At 44.6% G+C, this 22,526-nt stretch overlaps 1 protein-coding gene across 2 annotated transcripts in view; it reads left to right on the plus strand.

Annotated features, from left to right (window-relative positions):
• The first annotated feature begins 749 nt into the window (after window positions 1–749).
• The window catches only part of COL5A1 (collagen type V alpha 1 chain), a 168,265-nt gene continuing 146,488 nt past the window's right edge, over window positions 750–22,526 (plus strand). For both annotated transcript variants that reach the window (XM_062591272.1, XM_062591273.1), the window contains exon 1: window positions 750–1,080. In XM_062591272.1, the coding sequence (XP_062447256.1) occupies window positions 981–1,080 (100 nt within the window). In that variant the 5' untranslated portion in view covers window positions 750–980. The remainder of the gene's footprint in view (window positions 1,081–22,526) is intronic.

A 22,526-nucleotide genomic window follows, 5' to 3' on the forward strand; every position in this document is an offset into this window, starting at 1 on the left:
ATGCTGCAGGAAACAGTTTTCTTGGTACTGTACTGTAGTGCAATACAATATGCTATACAATACCAGAATTGTTTAAAAAGAAAAAAAAAAAAAAACTTTGGGAATTGATGTTTGCTACCATAGTGTGCTGATCAGCTGTCATTAGTGTGTGAAGACGAGCAGTGTTGGGTAGCTTGGTGAAAGGAAGAGCCATGGGAGTGGAGGAGCGCCTTGGCTAGACCAAGTGTGCAAGCTGATGTGCGCAGCCAGAGGCAGCAGTTGCAGAAGTGGACTGTCGTCCTCAGCTGCTCGCCGGGGAAGCGTTTCCCCTCCACAACTGTTGAGCTAACCTGGCGGGGGATGACTCCTTCCCTTTCTACACTTTCCTGGCTGCACTTTTACCCTTTGCATTTGCAACCTCCTTTTTCCAATTCCAAAGTGGCATCTGCCACCCTATCCCCTTCCGAAAGCATCCTGACCCCCTTTCTCTTTGAAGCTAGAAGGAAAAGGGTGGGGGGGAGCAGAGACTTCCATGTTTGGGGGCTATTTGTGTGTTTGGGGGGGAGCTAGTGGCGGGCGGGGACAAGTCGGCGGGCCGCGGCCGGCCGGCAGCGGCCGTTCAAACTTGCCGGGGGGGCCGGGCCGGGGGGCCGGGCGGCGCCGGGGGGGCGGGCGGCGCCGGGCCGCGCAGGGGGCCGCGCCGCCCGGCCCTGATTTGCTGCGCGGCTCCGAGATTGACAAACTCTCGCCTTGGCTTTAAAAGAAAAAAGGAGAGAGGGGGAGAGAGAGAAAGAAAGTTTTCGCTCCCGTAGCAAGCAAGGGAAGGGCCGAGTGCGGCGGAGCCCCCCGACAGCCCCATGGCTTTATAAAGCGGCTGCTCTCCGGGGGGGGGGAGGCGGGGGGGTCTGAGCGGCTTTTCTTCGCTTTTTATTTTTTTTTCTTTCATTTTTTTTTCCCGCTTGACGAGTTGTCCCGAGCTGGTGCCCCTTTTTTTGTGGACCATGGATACGCACACACGGTGGAAAAGGCGAAGCTGGATACGGAGCTGGCCGGTGCCCGCAGCGCTGCTCCTGCTGGGCGCCGCGTCCCTGGGCGCCGCAGGTAAGCGGCCGCGGAGCCGGCTCGCAGCGCGATCGCGTGGGAAACGCGAGCGACCTCCGCGCACGGGGGAAGCGCCGGGGGAGCTGGAGCCTTTTTGGAAATTCGGCGCGGACGGCGAGAAGGAGCTGGCTTTTGTGCTTTGCAAAACATTTGTCCTTCCTCACTCAATGCATTCCAAAAAAGAAGAAAAACTTTAGCTGCACAAGTCTCTGAATGCCATTTGTCAGGGGGCCCGTAAAAGGGGGGAAAAAAACTTAGAGCAATACTTTTTTTCCCTTATCTTAAACAGATCTGCCTGTTGCTGTGCTCATTTTTCTGGAGCAGAAGTCAGTATTTGTTTCTAAAGTTTCTAGTTGTGCATGTGTATATTTAACTGGAAAACTGTTCTTGCATAGTTCCTCCTCCTCCTTGAGGACAGGAAACTTTTGTGGAGAAGGAATCTGCTCTCCGCTCCTCACTTCAAAGCCGGCAGATCGCGGTGCACAAAAGCTTTGCAGACTCTTCTGCTCCGGACCCCAAGGCACACGCTCTCTGTACCCACTGTGCTTCTCTAACCCACGTTTGCAGGGTTTCTCCGTGAAATTACTGCTGTTGAGAATGGCAAGAGGAAGCGCTGTGAAATATTAGGTGCAAAACAGTCCTAGATATGCAGAACAGTAACAACCCCCCCTGAAATGTCACTTTAAAAATCGTGCAGAAGAGGGACTAAGCACTTTATTTTGCTAGCTGGATGCTTTGGTTACCCTGTGCGTTTTGGGGAGTTCTGCTTTCCCAATGTCTGCACTCCCGTGGTGAACTGTGAAATACCAGAGCAGGACAGATGGATACTTGTGGATTTGCTGCAAAAGTGTTTTTGGAATCTTTTCTGAGGTTGTAGGAGACACTTAGGCATCGTTGCTCTGAGATTTTTCTTGTAACACAACTCAATAAGTGGCTTGTTGGCTGAGCTGATTCTGAAATCTGGAAAGTTAAGTAGATTGAGTTTTGGAAAACTGAGCTAAAAATACCCTGAATAGCTGATCTGCCTGGGATTCAGTATTCATGCTCAAATTCGTGCAAGTTTTGGATGTTCTCTTTTGTGTCCTGGAAGCTCAGCCAGTGGTGTCTGCCGGGTTGTTTGTGTGGGATTTATGTAGTTGTGCGATTCTCGATTATTGTCATTTCTAGGCTCTTAAAATGGCTTTGGGGAAGAAAGTAACGGTAGTATGAGGAATGCTTCAAACAGTTTGCAAGTTCTGAGCAAGATGGAAAATAAGTACTCCAATATAAAATGCTTCTAGCAAATCATTGCCAGGAAAAAACTAGTGGTATTCAGTTATCATAGACTGTATTGCAAAAGTATTGGATTATTATTTAGAGCAGTTCTGATTAGAATAATACTGAAGCAATATTAACTTGTTTTCCCTTTTTATGTGGCCAATAGCATCAGGTCACTGGTGCTTTGTTTAGATGCTGGAAGTTGAATTACTGTTCTCCACTGTTTTGAAGGAAATAGATTTTTCTGTCTTCTGTGGTTGTGCTGCTAATATTTCAATGGTTTCAGAGCACCCTTAAGCACACCGTCAGGGTATATTCTTTGAACAGCTTCAGTGTAAGACGTAGCTCTTTAAACTTATGGGTAACTTTTCTGTGACTTCTGGATCCCACTGTGGCTGCCGCTCTGGGAAGCGGTGATCTGTCTAGCTGGACCCAGTGACAGGGTGGGAGGCTGGAGAGCTGCAGAGCCAACTTGCAGCTGCGTAGTGACTCTTGCAGTGAAAGGATTTGAATTATCCTAATGAGTCTGCTAATAGGCTATCAAATAATTTAGATGAGGGAGGAGTTAGATTTGGACAGCTGATGACATTGACTGATACCCTCTATAGCTCTTTAATTCTTCCAAGCTCTCTATCAGCTCAAATTGTTTCTGTTTCAGTTTCATTTTATTCAGTCTCTGTATGGAGTGAGGTGAAATACTGAATCATCTTCAGAAATGCATCAATCAAGTCCCCTCAAAGAGGGGGAAGAAATCTAGCACAAGGGCTTCCCGAATGTCAGAGAAATCACAATGTCAAAAGTTATGTGAACTGAAACATTGCTGAACCCTGCCCCTCTAACCCATACTTTCCACACTTTTGACAGATGTCCCACTGAAATCTAACCCACAAAGTTGGAGTATCTATTCAGTTTTAATACAGATTTCTTAAAAAAGAGTTTGTGTGAAAACTTCTGGAAGCAGTATTTTCTTTAGTGGCAAAGTGTTATAAGAATATGGGGCATGTGCTTTAAAAGAAAAATATTGGAAATTATGAAGTATCTTGTTGCCATCTGTTGCTTCTCTCCTTGGCTGTTCCCCAGTCATTTAGAATGGGCTTAAATTCTTAATATGCAGCCAGCTAGCTTTGTTTAATATTTTGCCAATTGAAAAGCTTGATACTGTTTTACAAGAAGAAATATGACTTTATAAGTTTGGAATTGGTGATGGATCTCATCTCTAGTGTGAAACCTGGATTATGCTGTCAGTGTATTGCCTCTTTGGAACAGGACTTTGAACTTAAACCCAGCTGTTATACATGCCTCATCCAGAGGATGGACTAGAGGCTTTCAACTTAAGTAATGTATTATTCTTCTCTGTAAACTAGGGGCAGGATGACAAATCTTTTCAAACCATTCCCTTGTAGAGGCAGCTTTTTGAAGGCTGCTTGCTGGTCTCTTCCCAGCTGTTGTACAGAATTACTGGATGCAGGAGCCGCTGTTTCTGAACTGTGATTGTAGAGTTGGTTCGGCCAGCTCTTGGGCAGTCTCCCACTAATGCTATTGGAGACTTTGCCTCTAGTTCAAAGCATTACTGCCACTGCCTAGTTTGAGGACTGGAGAAATCTCATTTCATTCCAAGTCTTCAAGTGGTGATTCTTGGGAGAACCCTGTTGAATAATTACTGATTTTTGTGCAAAGAGGCAGAACAGTGTGGAACCTCTACCTGCTGGCTTTGAATTCTGACTACTGAGATCTCATCTCTTCCTAGTCTGAAGATTACCTCTTGGAGGGTATCACTATCTTAGATATCCAATATTGGGTGTTCTCGGATAAAACCTATTTAAAACTAAGGGCAATCAGTAAATAAAACTGTATGGACCTTAATGTGAGAGCTTGTGGGCACAAAGGCTGCTCTAGAACAAATAGGAAAGGTCTATAAAGGGGGTGTGCATCCTTGCTTTAAGTGGGTACTGCCCTCTGCCCTGAATTTTGTAGTTTAAGGAGATGGACTTTCCTTTACAGGTTTGTTCTCTTTAAAATGTTGAATAACTCATCAGTCATTTTTTCATGACTGCTTGAAGTCATGTAGTGTTGCAAGGGATGTGCTAACATCCCTCAGTGAGGACCTTTGGGTGACTGGCTCCTGTTTCCCAAGCTCTCCTTGCCCTGTGCTGTGAGAAGTGACCCAGGTGTGGAGTTGGAGGTCTGGGTGAGTGTGTGCACATGGGAAAGCCAGGCCTTGGGCAGATCCCAGCTTGGGGCATGGGTCTGTGCTATGCTGGCTTGGGTGGTTAATGCCCCCTTATCTGATGTCACAGAAAAGTTTGAAAACTACAGGATGCTTTTTAAGCTTTAGATACCTATTATGAATTGTTCCAATTCTGTCTCCTGACTGATCATCTTAACTACACTGTCTTTGTTACTGGGGCGTAATCTAAAGGTGATTCCCAACATAGCTTGTTCTGGGTGTTATTTATCAGCATCTGTGCTGTGAGTGATACTCAGGATAATACTTTTAATTTTGAAGCAGTTTTTCTTTTCTCAGGGGTGTTGACAGGAAATTCTCAGCCACTATCCAGTGCCAAAGCCCAGATACCCAAGGGCCTGTAGGTGCCTAATGTCACTTGCCATCGTATGCCTGGCTGGTTTCCTCTAGCACTGAAGATGCAGCTCTGTCCTCTTGCTGCCTCTCCCACTGTGCTTTGGTGCACAGTACCTGCCCTAGGACCATCTGTCCTGAAGCCTGGTTTCAGTTAGAGTATGCTTTTTGACAACTGCTTTGAATCACAGATAGTGTTTAAAGGGAGACACAGCGTGGCAACAGATGTGAAGAGGCAGACGGTGCTGCTGTGGCATGTCACTAACGCAGAGGCATTTGTGTGAAGTACTATTTATAGAGGTATTTTAGGTAATCTGAGTTTTGTGCCTGGACTTCAGAAATAAATTTGTAGGAAAATTCAAACTGCTTGCCAGCCAGAGCTTTTTCTGCAGAGGGAGAGCAAATTATCTAATTTTTTCACAAGTGCTTTTTCTACATGTTGTCTAATGCCCTGATTCTTCTACCTGCTTCTTCTACCTGCTTCCTGCCTCATTGCTCTCCTGATGCAATTGTTCTAATCTGTCTGAACTCCGAATATATTTCTTGGAGCAGAAGTTGAATGTTAGAGAATGGAATATCTGTGTTCATAGGGCATGATCCAGGTCTTTCATGTTGACGGAAAGTTGTCTGCTGGCTTCAGTGGAAATTGGTTCTGGTTATAAAAGATAAAGAATCAGCAAGTGTCTGTAAAGAAGCTGAGTCTGTTTTAAGACCTTGATCTCTTTCCACAACAGAAATAATGCATATTTACCAAGATCCTTAGTTTTAAGTAATCCCTGTGCTCTTGGCTGGAACTCTGGAGAGCATGCCAGTAGTGGAGCCAGTAGCATAGCATAGATGAAAAAGCTTTAAGGATGCTGCTCTTGTTTTCTCATTGAGTTCAAGATCTCCTTTTGTGAAAAGCTGTGATATTGTGGTTATTGGCTGGAAGGGGATTACTTGGCTTGGGTCATGACCACTAGCAAAGCGGTTGTGATTTGTGAGCAGGCATGGTGCCGGGGATGCTTTGCAGTGTGAGATGCTGCGTGATCCTTCCCAGAGTAGGTGGAAGATGGCAAATTTTCTTGTGTAAACAGAGCCTTAATTTAAGAAACTCATTGAGCAATAGTGCAGTAACCACTTCCACATAGGCAGGTTGAGGATTAGGTGCTTTCTGGCCTAGCAGACCTACAATCTTTCTCGCTATTGTGCGGAGAAGTGTATGGGGTGGTGGGAGAAGAGAATAGAGGCCAATGGAGAGGTGATGAACGTGAGGCAGGTGAGTGTTCAAATTAGGCCTCACTGCAGTGATTCGTGGTTTTGCTACGGATGCTTGTGGTAATTGCCTGTGGATACACCTGGAGAAAGTGAGGATGAGGAAGTGGAGAGCTGAGCCCAAGGCTGTGGGATTTCAGTGAGCATGTTGCAGATGGAAAGGTACTGCAGTGGGACTCCTGCTTGATTGTGCTCAGATGGTGTGCATGTTACAGCAGGTGCTGCTTGGGCTTAAGGACCTTCCCAACAGTTGAATTAAGAGCCTCTTGTTTTTTTGGCCTGCTGACTGTTACTTACATTAAAGAGATAAGAACCTGTCTGCATATAAAGCAATTTGGGGTATAGGCCTCAAGGTCTGGGATCATTTGGCAGTAACGATTGCATTTGGAGTTCATGCTTTGCCTTGGTGTGAATTCTGAAGCATAACAGCCCCTGAGATGGGGGAAATCCCTGCTGTGTTACAGATATGAATTTGGTACTTTCCTGCATATCTACATGCCTGTTCCTGTATGCTCTAGCTTAATTATTTGGCAGGAATCTTCTCAAAGCAGCTATCTTTATATGAAATGAATTCTTTTAGAGAAAGACTTAACATCATGTGGGTTTTACTGAAAACCTGATTGTAACTTTTGAATACCTAGACTTTGGTAAATGATAATTCCTGTTTTTAAAGAGAATTGATAATCTCTGCTGGTTTCCCTGCTCTATATATGTATGCCTTTGCTAGCTTTTAGCTGTGTAGTCCTCTGTCCCGGATTTAGTGTGATTGTCTTGTTTGATCTGAGTGGTAGTACTCAGATCAAACTGAAGTATGCAAATCGAGCTTTATTGATTACACTTGTGCCATCTGCATAAGCACACAGGGCCTTTCATGAAGCTCTTAAAGCCCCAGTTTAGCCTTGATGAATTTGAGATAAAAATTAAGAAGTGAGGAGGCTACTTGGAAATCCTGGATGGGGTTATAAGGTGAATTGCCTCCCTTTCTTGTGTTTGACAGCTGCCCCTGGTAGGTCTGTATGGAGGTAAGTGATGGCTGTTAGGGACCATCACTCATAGCATGTGTCATGCTGGGACCTGGCAGCTATGATCCCCTTGTGGGGTTTCCCTCCTGGCTCCTTGCAACTGGCATGGTGGGGGAGTCCCTAGGGAGGTCCCATGCAATAAAAGGCACCACTTCTCACTGGTGTTTCTTTCTAAACTTGGTTTGCTGAGATGTGCAGAGGCTTTTCTGTACTTGGTAATGTCCCTTGATCAGGGTTGTTTGGTGTCCTTTCTTTAGATCTTTTCCATTATTGCCATTATTTGGATTTCTCTCTGGTTATGACCCCCTTCAGAGAGCAACTATTGTACAGAGCTGTGAGGAATATGAGTTTGAAGATACTGGTAGACTTCTATTCTTTGCTAATTAGGTGGTGAGGTTTTCAGGAGTTTTTAGAGTATAAAGGTCTTTCAAAAAAGTCTCTTAAAGAGTGTTACTCGTAAAGGGCAAGACCTATGCACAGCTTAGGTCAGTGGCATGCTGGCTGTAGGAAGGCTATAGGCAAGACGGATCTTGTGTCCAGGATGAAGGAGACCTGGAAAGAAAGATGAGTGGCGGAGGCTTTAGTAAGGAGCACAGGTGCAGAAATTCTTTCCAGGTGACTTCTGAGTGTAGGGTGTGCAGGATCAGTCTGAAATACTTGTATTTTGATGTTGAACTGAAGCCTTCTGCACCTGTTGAAGTCCAGGGGCTTTTTTTCAGAGGCAGGTTGCATTATTAGAGCCCACCTATATCTCCCTGTGGCTGGGCATCAGCAAAGCTCATAGGAATGCTCTTAGCAGCTTTACTGGTGGACTGTAGCATGCATCTTCAAGGTGAGCAGGGGGCAATTGTCAGGCTCTCGAGGCTTTTTTGCCTGCTGGATTCTCTAAGCTACCCACTTCTACTTTCAGCAGTTGATCAGTGTAGTGCTAGCCCTTTCATCTGCCTTCCTGGCTTGCTTGAGAGAGGTTCCTGGGACTATGTTCTCCAGTTGCAGCCTTGCTTTGCTGTGTATCAAAGCTTTTATTCTTACTAACTAGAGTGGAGCATGTGCTGAGTCTGCAAGCTGGCAGCTTTTCTTTAACAAACAAAAAAAAAAAAAGAAAGAAAAGAAAAAATACCTCTCTAAGTAGAAACCTTTGTGTGAAGCAAAAACCTAAAATGTAAAGTGACCAAAACCAAAAAAGCCAAGAGGCATGCAAGACTAGAAAATTTGTTAAAATTAAGTGTTGTATGGAAAAAATACTTTGATTGGCAGCCAGTGGTACAATTAGCCACTTGGTTACTGCCTAAGTTTCAGGCCCCTTGAGAAGAAGCTGAGCACTGAGTGAACCATCCAAGTGATGCTGGCTTCTCTGGACATGTCTGGAACATCTTCAGAACTAAAATGGAGCTGCACAAGGCATTTTTGAGGTTCGTTGGTCTGAGTCTGGACTTCTTGTCCAGAAGCCAAAAGGCTGCTTAGCATCATCTGGAAGCTTCCACAATGTTGAAAGATGTTGTCTTTTTTGAAACCAGGAAAATGGTATTAACACTTACAATTCTGGAGATTTACTTTTAGATTGTATAATGAGCTGGAGTGAAAAATGGATAGTTTGGGGATTGAACACCTGGAATGAGCTGCACCACTGTTCATTCCCTAGTGCTGCTGCCCAAGACTTGGAGGCCTTGGGCAAATCACTGTGCTCCTCTGCCCTCAGACTTGCTCCTCTCACTATGCAGAACCCCATGCTTGCCCTTGAGGCACAGCTGCAACATGTGTACTACTGAATGCTGATATGCTGACAAGGTGTATTTGTTATGAAGCAATGAAGCATTTTAAGAGCCTCTTCTGAACTCTGTGCCTCAGGCTTTTAGTGGTTATGTTTTAAGAGACTTCTATCTTAAAAATGCTTTTCCTCCATAGGATAGTACTTTTTTCTAACCCCACTAGTGCCTTAAATGTTGCAAATGCAAAAGGTTATTTGGATTTTGTATGTAGCTTTGGACAAACTTGTGTTCCAGTTCAGACTATGGAGCATAAAACAGACCACTATGCTGTTACAAAGTAGTGTCAACACCATAGTTTTGAATCTATAAATGAAGTTTGAAGCCAGTAGCCACACATGCTTCAGTTTATTGGAAATAATCTTTTGGAAGCTGGAGTGATGCAAATCAAAGTGGGGTACTGGATACTGAAGCTGAACATCCCTTTCCCCCCCCCCCCCCCCACTGGGTTTTACATTCTAGAGCTGTGCTGTAATCCAGGAAAAGGAGGTCAAGAAAGATGATGTCAGCATGACTTTCAGCTGGCTTTGGGCTCATGACATCCAGTTGTTCTACCAATATACCAAATGCATTTTATACTTAAATGCTTTGCTCTTCTACAGGATTTTTGGGCTAAGTGCATTCATCCATATGGATTTGGCATGTCGTCTTGAGACTCCTCCCATGCCTGATGCTGTATTGCTAGTAGTGTTAAGCCCTGCTGCACTAGGTTCTCTGGAGAAAGGTTTGAAGGCCAAACCTTAGTCCAGCTGTTGTGATAACTTTCTGTTGGTCTGAACAGTCTGCCTTTTACCCAAAGGAGCTAGGCACACCCTGTTTTCCCAAGGTGAATAGATGCATTTGTGTGTGGATCTTCTGCTGTCCTTAGAGCTTGCTGCAGCTTGCTGGAAATTTGAACTATCTGCCAAGCTAAATGCATGTAAATCTTGCTGTTGGCTTGGGGTGACCCTGAATGCTGTCCCTGCCTGGATCAAGCTGTGCATCTGCAGCCAGGGAGATGTTAATTCTTTCAGAGTAAAGTAATAATTTGATCCATTCCTGGATCTGCTTTTAAGCAAGCTGTTTAAAGCCCTCTTTTCTTGCTTTTCTGCACATCACTGTTAAAAGTTGCAAAGGATGGGGAAGAGGCTGCAGCTCTGCTTGAAATGCTGCAAGAAGTTAATGGGGGAACCTTGGAATAGGTCACCAAGGGGCCTGTTGGAGCCTTTACGTGAAGGGACTGTTGGGCAGTTTTAGTGGCTAGATTTGAGTTTCATTTACATGTTGGCTGGTGCTTCTATTTTTTGTGTGGATATACAGCAAAGAGCTATGCGTTAACTGAGCTGCACGTGCTTTATCATGGAAAGCCTTACTGGCTTTTTCCCTGTTGTTCCTCCCACTCTCCCCTCCACTCCTTTGTTTCCAAGACAATATTTAAGTAAGAATTCATTGCAGCTGAATTCCTGGAGGTCACACTGCCAGTTTCCCAGGATCTGGCGGGGAGTTTTACACAGTGACTTTGGCAGTAGGACACAAGTTCCTTCAGCTGCACCCCTCAGACAAAGTTGGAAGCAGTGATTTTGGGTGGTTTTGATAGGGCTTGTCCTAGATGTGCCCAGTACTGGAGTATGAAGATAGCGCCTGATAGTGCTATTCTGCTCTAGGTTACAGATTTGGTCTGAGGACTGCATTTCACCAGTGGAATAATGAATGTATTGTTTGTATGCCCTTATTTCCAGTGTGCACTGCTAAAAGTGAATAGAAAGGTCAAGAGATGAGTCACTGAATACAAGTGTCATTCTTTGGAGAAGAAATGGAAAAGGGGAGCTTCCACGTCAGGTGCTTCAGCTGGTGCCAAACAGCTCTGTGTCACTGTGCTTAAGGGAGCTAAAAGGGTAAATTTGAGCTGAAATGTTCAAGCACCTGAGAGTTAGCAAGGGCCCAGAGCTGGGATTTGGCAGTTGTAGTTGCCAGAGGCTCCTAAGCTAGGTGCCGAGATAAGCTTTGCACCACTGATCCAAGCAGTGTGCTGAGATTCTGGGTCTTTGCTGGACTACTACTGTTGCTGCTTTCCGCAGCAAATATCTTGAGCTTCAAGGGTTAGTAAGCTCTTGACTTCCTTACAAGCTCACTGATATGCAGGAAGAAGGCTTCCTCCAAATTAGTGTGGAGGCTCTTAATACTCAAGGCTGCTTTCCTTCAACACTTGGATGTTATGTGCCCTGCTACAGGGTAAGTAAGGCTTGTAGTGTTGTGAAGATGCTATACTGGAGTAGTAGTATTGTCTGTTGAAATGCTGGCAAGAAGATTTGGCTACCTTAAGCAACAGAAGCCAGCAGAGTCCCAGCACCATCTTGGGGGCACCTCTTGGGTGTGAGGGAGGTGCACCAGAGCAGAGTGGTGGGCAGGTGCTGATGTGCCTGTTGGCAGGATGCCTGGAGGTATGCAGGGTTCCTTTGCGTGGCCCAGCTTAGCTTGCTTCCACCTCTGCCTTGGCCCTAGTAAATGTGAGTTATAAATTAAGCTTTTTTAATTTCCTGCCCCCAAAGCTTCATCCTATAAGTCACTGGCAGTTGGTTAACTACATTGGCAACACTGAAAATAGATATATGGCTTGTGGGTAGTATGTGTTAAAGGGGGAGCAGTAAGCTGTGGATGGGTTAATGCCAAGTGCGACGGGGAACTGGCCAGGATTTTCCTTTCATTGAGACTGCTGGGGCAATTTCAGTAGAACAGCAGTGGTGGCCAGGAGGCTGGAAAACAGAAGCCTGTTCAGAAGTTATTAGTGCTCTTAATTGAACAAAGTTTCTTTAAATTGTGGGTAATTCCTGTACACATGAGTTGCCTTTTTACATGGCTGAAACACCCTCCTTTGGGATCATCAGCACTTTGGTTGATTGCTTTGCCTTCCCTGGAAGGGAAGCATGTGCAGCCTCCTGCCTCGGTGTGTCTGAGTCGATGGGCTGCCACAGCCAGAGACCCATGTGTACTGACTAGTACCACTCTGGCATATTGGTGGAATGTGAATCTTGAGGCTGAACAGTTGTGTACACTTCTAGTTTCCAGCCAATGGATTTCTGTTGCAAAATAATCTTCCAATGTAAAACACTTTCCCAAAACGTTAGAATCTTGATTTATTCCCCCAATCAAAACCTTTAATAGAAATTTTTACTTATTTTTTTTCTTCCCCACTTAATGCAAGGTCACTTTCAAAAATGTCAATTCAGTTTGCTAGGATAACTTTTGTCCAAAGTGACTGAAAATTCAGCACAAATTCTGTTTGATGTGAAGTGATGGGAAACTGGACTCTTTTGCTGATGATGCAGTGCTCTCCTAAAGATGTAGTAAGGCAGGTGTCAGGGGCTTGTAGCTCATGTACAAGCACTGTGCCAGGTTTGCAGGGCTTCCTCCCTGCTTTGAGACACTCAGAGCTGCCATGGGCTTGCAGCTGTATGCTCTTCAGTCTGCTGCGTGGGAGGGGAGTGTGCTGTGGGCAGGACCTTGCTCTGATATGCCCATCAGCATTTCTCTGACAGGCACCCTGCATGTGCCCTGGTCCCAGAGCATGTGTCTGTCCTAGAGCTCAGTGTCTGTCTTGGAAAGCAAGCAGTTCCTGGAAGGATAAAGACTGATGGCCTGGAGCAGTGGGTTTGGAGATGCTTTTCCTAGTGAGGCCCATGTTACTTTGCTCTTGGTCCTTTGAGTTTTCTGCTTTTTGTAAAAGGGCAGATTACTAAGATTCTGCCCATTGTGTGATCCAAAAGCGATATGGAGGGTGGGAGGAGGAAGCAACTTTGATCCTTGTCGCTGGTGCTCTGGCACCCGGCAGCCCGTGTTCACGTAGGAAAGCTGCTAGGAATGTTCTCTCTCAAGGGCTTGCAGGGATCGGGAGAGGCATATTATCACGTCGTGTATGTTTGGGGAGAAAGTCTCTGTGCTGCTCAAATGTCTAAATTAAAACAAGCTGTCGTTCTGCAACTGTTGGCTGCTTTCCCTCCTGACCTTAGGAGATGGGACTGGGAGGAGCAAGCAGACCCCAGTGCTTCAAGCTGGCTTGGGGTTTTTTTTTTTTTTTAACTTCAGTTCTGATTCCCAGCAGGATGCAGAAGAACAGTAAGGGCCATATCTGCTCTGGAAACATCAGGTTTCCCAGTGCTCCTGTAATTAAAGAGCTATATCAGGAAGCAGCAGAGTTTTTGTGCTGGAGGCTATTGTCTGGTAAGACTATCGGAAGAAAGAAGCAGACTTCACCCCTGTGCCAGCTTTTGTCCCACCCTCTCTCCTGCTTCTTTCCTTCCTGAGGGTTGAGTTGGAGGGTTAAGTCTTCTGCAGTGTAAGAGGCTTACAATGATCTTTGAGACTGGGGCTGCTTTTTGCTCTCTTGTCTCATCCAAGCACAGGTGCTTTTCCAAAGCAGAGTCTGATTCTGCAAGGTGCTGGCTGGGCACTTGTGTCCTTGGGTGCATGTCCCTACTGGTGTGACCTGCTCTTGGATCAGGTTTTCAACAGCTGCTGTGGCTCTCTGTTCTGGGGGATTTGTGGTTTGCGCAGAGGCACAGGTCTTCCCTGTGTGCAGGCTGGGGCTTTGGGCTGGCTGTTGGGCATGTGGGGCTTGGTCTTGGTTCACAGCTGGCCAGAGATGGCATTCTGGTTCTCTGTCTGCATTGAGCCTTGGGGTTTTAGGGACTGGAGCACTGACTCCCATCAGCTTTGGGGATTTAGGCTTTGCACAGTGGGGCCTAAAATACAAAACCACTCTTCATTTCTTCCCTACCACAGCTCTTGATCTGCTGCCTTCTACTGTCTGTAGACTTGCATTTTTTGCCAATTTATGGAGCATTTTTCATATTGGTGGTGCTTCAGCTGAGGAAAACTTGATGTGATTTCTATTGGCAGTGGGGAGTAGGCTTGGCTAAAACTAGAGCTGACTAAGACTTTATGAAACATGAACTAGAACAAAAACTGGAGCTTATTTTGGGCCTGGAAATGTCTGCGAAGACCTTTTGGGTTCATTGTTCAAAGGCACTTAAATTCCACTGAACTTTAGAGGTGCTCCAAAATGTTCAGCTTGTGCTAGAAGCTAGTTCTGCAGACTTAGAGTAACTGAGACCTTGCTAAAGTGTGTGCTGGCAAGGGTATTTTCATGAACACTTTAATGAGTGACATCTTTTGAATTCCCAGAAATGCTTGTAAGAACTTCTGGGGAGGGATCTTCAATGGGAGTCTTTGGAAAAAATTGGAAAATCTGCCTTGAAAAGGATAATAGCTTGGTTGAATATAGCTTATCAAATATATCTACCAGAAAACTGGATTTTTTCACCTGTATTCTAATATACTCTTGAAAAGTGAGTCTTTTTCCTGGAACATTTGGATACTTTTCCTTGTCAGAAATGTATATAAAATAAAAAGGAAAATGTTTCATTTTTTAGCCAGTATTTTTGAGCAAAAGTTGAAACCTGTCGATGACTACCTACTGTAATCAGTCACCCTGGGCCTAGGCTGCTGTGGCTTGGTTGTACTGTGCTGGGAGACATTCACTGCACAAGTGGGCTAATGCTGCGGAAGCTGGGATGGACATGGAGAGCTGGTGCTTGTGGGACTTGTGCTGGGCCTCATGTATTTGCGGGCTGGTTACAGCCCTGCCCTAATCCTGCAAATCCTCTGCCTGGGGAGCTGGTGATGCCCTTGCTTTGGGGCATCCCCAGTAATGTACAGCTGCTCTGTTAAAATGAGCAGAATTTCTGTGGTCCTGCAAATAGCTCGCCTCGGCTGCCAGAGTGGTGCTGGCCCTTTTGGGGCATGGGGATAAGATTTTATGGATGATGCTGAAATATCTCCTGTTCCTTAGGGTGGGTGGTGATTTTTCTTTTTTAACTCTAGTTTTTGTGGCCTCAAGGTATGTGGGTGGGATTTGGGGCTGAATACACCTGCCCTTGTAGCTGTGAGGTGGGGTCAACTTAATCATTTTTGAGTAGTGAAATGTGCAGCCCTGGGGGTATTTCACGGGAAGCCTTTCAGTTGATGGTAGGACTGAAAATATGTGGGAGATGAGAGGGAGAGCTTTTATAAAGCTATAGACCTGGAGAATATCCTCATCCTAATGAAATACAGCAGCCTCCTGAAGTGGGGTGTGTTCTGTGATTTGCTTGAGCCTCTTCATCCTGTTCTAAAGGGATCTGTTTTGCCCTTGAAGACTTCCACTTTAGCATGAAACAGGAATTGCTTCAACCTCCTTTGGGACAGAGCACTTCAGCTGTATATTGCTAACTTGGGGTATGAAGGACCAGAAAATCTGTGCTGTGCTGATAACTCTTCAGGAAAAGAGTACTGGCTTCCTCTGTGGACCATGTCTGTCTCTCCCCCCACACTTGAGGGCTGGGGCATAGTGGAAAGTGAATATTCAGTTTCTCTTAGAGGACCTCCAGACTCCTGTTCTTGCAGGAAGGCTCCCTGGTTTGTACTTGCAAGCTTCCCCTGCCCCTGTGCTGTAGACCTAGGCTGAAGCTTGCAGGCCTGGAAGCCTGTAGGTGCCTAGCTTTTGTAGATTATCAAGTGAGCTCTAGTGCATAGCTCCTTCAGGGGCTTTTGGAAATGCTGGCTTTCACCATTCTGCAAAATGAGCCTATGCTGAGCACCCAAAGCTGCAGACGTGCCACTGAGTAATGTACTTGGGGAACAGACCTGATTTAGCTCTGTTTTACTGAGCAATGAGTGACAGTAGAGAGGTTGTTAATGCAGCCAGGTATGTCATGTCTGTATAATGTCAGTTGACAGAGGATTAAATCAGGCATGTGGAAAATTCTTCTAGGAAGCAAAGCACAGTAAGAAGTAATCACTGGGGATCTCAGGAGGCAAAGTCGCCCATTCTGGACAAGCCTCAGTCGTCTGTGCTGCTGGATGACGGATCAGCAGTTTTGGAGGGAGTGGCACTGATGTTGGCACATCTGCAAGAGCATCCTGCAGTGCTCAGAAGCAAAGTGGCTCTGTTTTGTTTGAAAATGTCGTGTGTACTAAGTTTCTCAGAGTGGATGAAAGGAGGGAACTGATACAATCCTGTTGGCTTCTGTGTAAGGTTCCTCTTGTAAACTGCAAGGAGGCAGCTGCCACTAGGAGGAATGTGCCACTGAGGTTTGGGAGGGCTGGATGTGAGAAGTGAAAGCCCTTTTCCTTTGTACTGAGGGTTGCAGTATGGTTTTTGGTGTTTGCAGTTAACTTTTAAGCCAAATGGCAAGAGTGCAAGGCAGGAATGAGGAGGACTGACAGTGCATGCTGCCATTGTGTACAGCTTTGGGTTTATGGCTGATTTGACTTAATAGTGGGGAATTTGGCCATGTAGTATCCTGTGTTTAATACAGAATTATTGCATTAGGCATGTATGTAGCTATAGACTTGCAGCTGGAAGTTCTCTGAATGCAGCTATCCTGGAAGCTTTTGCCTGCAGTGGACAAGAGGAGTCAAGATGGGCTCTGGCAAGGGGCAAAGAAGCTTCAAACTCTCTGGGTTTAGCCCTGTGTGCAGCTGACAGTACATTTTTCTAGGATGTCTATTTTAATGGTAAAGTGGATGGCTCCTTCCTCCTCTTTACTCTGTGGAAAAGGTATCTTAGCATGTTTATAAAGGAGTTAGTTGAAGGGAAGAAGAACATACTGCAAATGACCTCTTTGCACTTTTGTGAGGATGAAATTTGTTTTTCTGTAGCTATGGAGAGTGTGTTGCTTTGAATAATAAGTGTCAGCATGTAAAATGTACCCAGGTTGCCTTTAAGCTATTGTATATAGTCTAGTGCAATGTATTACAACTACAGTAATGTAGCTTATTTCAGTGATGGAGAGACCATCAAGCGCACACTATGCATAATTCAGTTTTCTTAAAGTACATTGATAACTCTTCTTGGCATTTGCCTTGTCTACAGTTTTCCAAATTCTTTTTTTTAACCTCATTTGGCTGCTTTTGCTATTCAGCACTCATTGGTGCTGGGCTGCTATACCTATCTGCATGGATTGATGCCTTGATGTGTCATGCTTCTGATGTCTGTGTATATGTAAAATACCAAACATTATGCACATACATGAATGGATGCATAAATGATTGGAAGTGTCAGCATGCACTTTTCCAGATGGTGGAAGCATGTTTGTTCATTTATTTCAAATGTCAAACTCTGAAATTAATTACTACCAGGCTTGAACTGCAGTGACTGCTTGTCTGTGTTTCAGCAGTGCAGGGGCTGTGGTAGCTCTGTGTGGACCTGACATTGCTAATATTGCACTGATATTGTTAATATTGTACTTGATAAGCTGTAGATATAGCCTTTGTTCTTTCTCATCTGGAAGATGCTTTTCCTGCACTGAATCTTGGGTTGTTTTCAGACTTGGAATGAGAATTCTGGAAATACCCACTGGATATAGGGAAAATACCCAAAATGGACAGGGTGCCTGCATAAGGTGCAACGAAGGACTGAATTTCAGCCCAGCAGCGCTCTGAACGGGGAGGGTTTGAGCTCCCTGCACTGCTGGAAACTCAGCCTGACAAGCCTTGAGTACCATAGGAATCTAAGCAGTAATCCCAGCGACGGAGAACACAGTTCTTGGTTGCTATTGGGCATTTCATTCCCTTGCTGTGTTTGCGTTGTGCTTGTCCTGATTCTGGGAACTGTGGGGAGCTCCAGGGAATTGCTTGTTATTTGCTGCAGGCACTGGTCAGAAGCAGAGCTGAGAGGCTTCATGCAGATATCTAAGAGTGATACTGTGCATATATTTTCAGTGCTTAGTTTTCACCCTACCTTTTGACTTCGTGTAGAAAGAATGCCTGTTCTTGTAAGGGTTTTTAATTGTTCTAATAATTCTGTGTGCCTCTCAGACCGTTGTTCCTACTTTCAGATGATACCCTGCAGTAAAATCTAAGTAGATTGCAGGAGTTTTGCCATTTACTGCAGGGAAATAGCTGTTATCAGAATTTCTAACTATGGCTAATTTAGGGTTCATCCATTTTTAACCTTGTGGTCTCCAGGCCTCTCAGACCTGTTATCTGGGTCTGATACTCTGTCTTTTGTAGTGGCCAGTTTTTCCAGTTGCTCCCAACATTATCTGTGCAATGCCTCCTGTGTACCATACCCAGAAAAATAAACAGCCCCTCTCCCCCTGCCCTCTGTTGTCTCTCCCTTTTGCGTTAGGTACAGTAATACCTCTAAGCTACCCTATGGGTTCTGCTTTTCCTCTTACAAAGGACCTCTTTTTTCCCCCTGCATTCTGAGTGTTGTGGTTCTGCAAATGTGCCACATACTCTGTATGAAAATAGCCCCTGCCTTTCTGTAGCTGTCACTTATTTTTGTTCCTTTAATTGGATTTTGATCATGCTTGGATCTTTTTTTCCCCCTTTCCCCTTCTCCTTTTACTCCAGCAAGCATATCTTTGAAAAGTTTCTGTTCTCTTTCTATCTCTGTATACACAGTCATGCTGGCTCACAACTGCCTTTTTGGATTGAGTTGGGAGGAACTTTAATCAGAAGGCTCCAAATTTTCCCAAGTCCTTTCTGCTTTGAGATCCCTCTGGGATGGGACTGTGCTTCCATCACCCCTTCATCATCTACTTTTGTTTCAGGCAGCTGTTTGTGCAACTCCCTCAGATACTTGCCTCCATGGGTATTTTAATATCACTGTCATTGAATTTGAAATATTCCTACTCAGTGGCAACTTAACTTGTCATATCTCACTGCTTTTTAAGGCTCATGTCCAAACAGAAGGACCTGGTAATTTTCTCTCATGTGCTGATGATCTGCTGAGGCTGTGGCTTCTCCATGTGTGGGAGAGATTGTTCCCTGCAATAAATAGCACACTTCTGTTTGGGTTTCAGTGCTGAGATATACCACATGAGGATCTGCCTGGTGGCAGCCTCAGATATATACATACGTAAATATGTGCTTATATAAAGCTGTTCTCTCACCTTCTCTATCTCATTAATCTTTTGCTAATGATCAAAAGTCTGGCCTTCACATGGGCACAGCCTTATCTATGAAAACATGTCCAGCTTGGCTTTCGGCAACCACCTTACAAGTTGAGTTGAGCATCCCTGAAGCACCTGCCTGCCTTTATTGTCCCTGGCTCCTTCTCATGTACTGCTCCTTGTCCTGTCAAACAACATAAGGTCTTGCTGCAGACCTGGCTTCATTTCTTGCCAAAGCTACTGCCTCTTTCTCCCCACCTTTAACCCTTGAGTAGGTTATGCTATGGTTTGGGGTTGTTATCCATGACTGCCATGGTGTGCATGCAGCTTGGACTGGTAATATTTCCAAGTGCACCTCTGAGGAGTCAAATGGTCTTTCATAGCATCCCCTCTGGAAGGGCTCTTGCCTGGATGGTCCTTTTATTTGTGTGCAAATATATGCTTAGAGCGGCTGGGTGGGGGAATAGTGAAGTCATGCTGTTTAATCAAAGTGCTTTAAGATCACAATAATCCTCCAGGTGGGACTTGATGTGCAGCTTCTCCAGGAGAAAGAGCCAGCAGTGAGTAGGGAGCTTGCCACAGATGGCTCTTTGCCCTGAGCAGTGCTGGGTTGGGGCTTTTCCCCTACCCTGCCTGGAAAGGTGGAGGGAGGGGATGAGGGAGGAAATGAGTGGTGGACCCATGGGGAGACAGGTCACTTGGGTTTGCTCTTAGCTCCTCTGGGATGTGACATTCATGATGAATAAGGGACAGAGTAGGGAAGAAATGGGAACAAGTGCTATTGTAGTGTTCTCCAGTGTATTCTGCTCTGAAAAGCAGAAGTATTCTTGCCAGATCTTGATTTATGAATTGGCAAGGAGTAAAACTTCCACACAGATCGGCGTGCATGTGAGACCTGCTGCTCTTGGGCCTGCCCAGCTGGGCTTTGTTGGGTTACATGTGTTAAGGTGTCCGGCAGCTGCTTTGCACACAGACTGTGCATGCTAGCAGATTCCTGCCTTATGAGCTTGTCTGTTTGAACCAGCCTGGAGTCTTGTTAAAGGGCAATAGACCTTTAACAGTTTTTAAGAGTATGGCATGTCAGTCATGCTCTTCTAGGAGCACTGACACCTTACAAAGGGTGTTCCTGAATGCCTTGAGTTGAAGCAGGTTTGTGTGGACTGGGGGAGGTTATGACATTTGGGAGTAGATAGCAGTGGCAGAAGAAAATTCTGTCTTAAGGCTTATAAAGCATGTGTTTAATTAACATCTAATGTCTAACACAGGTAATTAAGGGGAAGAGTTGGTTGGTCAAGTCAGTATGCTCAAATGTTTAGAGCTGTGCATGAGAGCTCTCTATTTGTTGCTGATGGCTCCTACAACCTTGCTCAGAGTTGCTTGTATTACTATCCTGGTTATAGAAAAGGAAGAAAGTTTGGGTATTTAAATCAAATAATGAGGACTGTGTGAAGGTAAATCGTTACAATACAGAAAAAAAAATGTATAAAATGGGGCCTATATGTCAGGGTGTTGATCTCAGAGCTACTTTTTACTTCGCCTCCTGTGTTTTGCACCCTTTAGAAAGGTTGCAAGATAGGCTATATGCTTATGTTGTAGTTGAGATATGGATAAAGTAACAGATGTACCTTCAATCTAGGTATCCTGGACTGATGATCTGAAACCCATTAGGATCGTGGGTAGCTTAGTCTAAGAAGCTGGCTGTATATTCACACCTGGAGCCTGGGGCTGTGACTCTGCTGTAGGTGTTTAAGTTGCTATATTAGAGCTTGTTTGAGTGTGCTTCTTTACACGCTGACTACACCTCTCAGCCTCATGCAAATGAATGCTTGTTTTGCTGTGTTCTCTTATACAAATTTATTTTTTTGATTACCTATCTCTTAGGGACAGATTCTGCCAGTCTTATTGCCTTACCTTCTTAAGTAGGTTGCCACTGAACATATTGGGATTGTTTGAAAGCAGTGTAATGCTCTGCTCCTCAGTGAGAATAAGGACCTGGAAGAATTGTGAGAAACATATGGGCTGTGTTAGACTTTTCTGTAAAACCTTAGCTCTGCTAAGGTGCTTTATTTACAAAGCTGGAGTTCAGTTGTCTCCCTTCAGAGAACTCATTTGTCATCTGATGCAGAATTTGTCTTTCAGTGGTAGCAAAGATCAAAACAGCCTACTTCTAGTGGCCAACATATGAATTCCTTTCCAAATTTGGCACCACTTGATGTTGAGAAACATCAGCAGAATGGCCCTGCAGTGAAATTAATCCTTTAGCTATCCTAATCTATTTTATTTTCAAACAATGCGGAAAGTCTGAGTCTGATTAAAATGGCATTGTGCTGCTATTGACAATGAGCCTGAGTGTTCTTCACCTTTGATCTTTTTTCTTAAAGCAGCACTAAGACATCCTTTTTGTATTTACTGTTGTATCTTACGCTTGGTGGAAGCTCTGAAATAGCTCAGATCTAGATTAATCTTCTGTTTCTAGAGTCCTTATGCATCTATCTACATGTTACTTGTTTATACCACTAATTCCCCCAAATCTATATTTGGTTTATGCATTGTAGGTATTATGAGCTGAAGATCAAGTTCACTGGCAATTTGGGTGGGAAAGCTGCTTTAGTGGGGATAAGAGCTTTTTATGCTGCCCTCTCTCTGCCTGTTGACCATTATTTAAAAGGCAGAGAAAATGTGGTAGGAATTGTTGTTGAATGTGCAAGGGGGTGGTCCACGTTGCTCCACAGAACTGTGAAAGATGTTAATCCCCCTGGATTCCTTTGCCAAGCCTCAGTGTTTGTGCCACCCTTGATGTTGCTCTGTTTGGTGCTTTATTTCTCCCTGGGAATGAAAATCTGCCCAGCTGCCTGTCAGGACCAGAGGTTGGCAGTTTGCTTAAAAGGCTCAGCATTCTGCTGCTGCCAGGACCTGGCTGTCTTTGCCTGTGGTGGTGCTTGCTCTGTTGCAATGCTAAATATCTTGTCTGTGTGCCAAGCTCTTTTTTCAGTGTCATCAAACTTGCTGGCTAGCAGTTAAGATGCCAGAAGTATCTTTCGAAAGGACTTGGAGAATATATGTATTAGGATAGGAAAAGCATCATTATAGCAGTCTGCAAATATTGCAGGCCTGACAGATCAAAGCTGTGATTGAGCTCTTTAAACCCCCAACTATGATTAAAGGGTCATGCCATAAACCAGTTCCAGGCAACTGAAAATACACTGGAGACTGGAATTTACCTCTCCTAGAATCTGAAGCAAAGCACTTTTTGCTTAAAACTTAAGAAAAGATGTCCTGCAGATGCAGCTATTCAAATACAAAGTCCTTTTCTTATCGAAATCCTTTATACAGCACCAGTCATCATGCTGGTTAAATACTGCATAATAATCTTCAGCTGCTTTTTGTTCATTGGAAAGAGATGAGTGAAGTATCTTTTCAGCTGCAAAACTTAGTCTAGATTCTTTGTATACTAATGTCAGTGAAACTTTATTTACTTATCTCCACAAACATGGTTGTGATTCTGCTATTGGTTTAGCTAAATTGCACTAGCTGCAAGCTCTGGCTTTTGGTACCCACTGTGATCAGTGATTCACTTAGACATGAGCTTTTGCTAGCAAGTTTCCATCTTCAGTGTTAACCACATTCTCTTTTGAACAAATTACTTTGGAGT

The sequence above is a fragment of the Rhea pennata genome, chromosome 18 (genome assembly GCF_028389875.1).
Source record: "Rhea pennata isolate bPtePen1 chromosome 18, bPtePen1.pri, whole genome shotgun sequence".
In the NCBI taxonomy this organism is placed as follows: domain Eukaryota; kingdom Metazoa; phylum Chordata; class Aves; order Rheiformes; family Rheidae; genus Rhea; species Rhea pennata.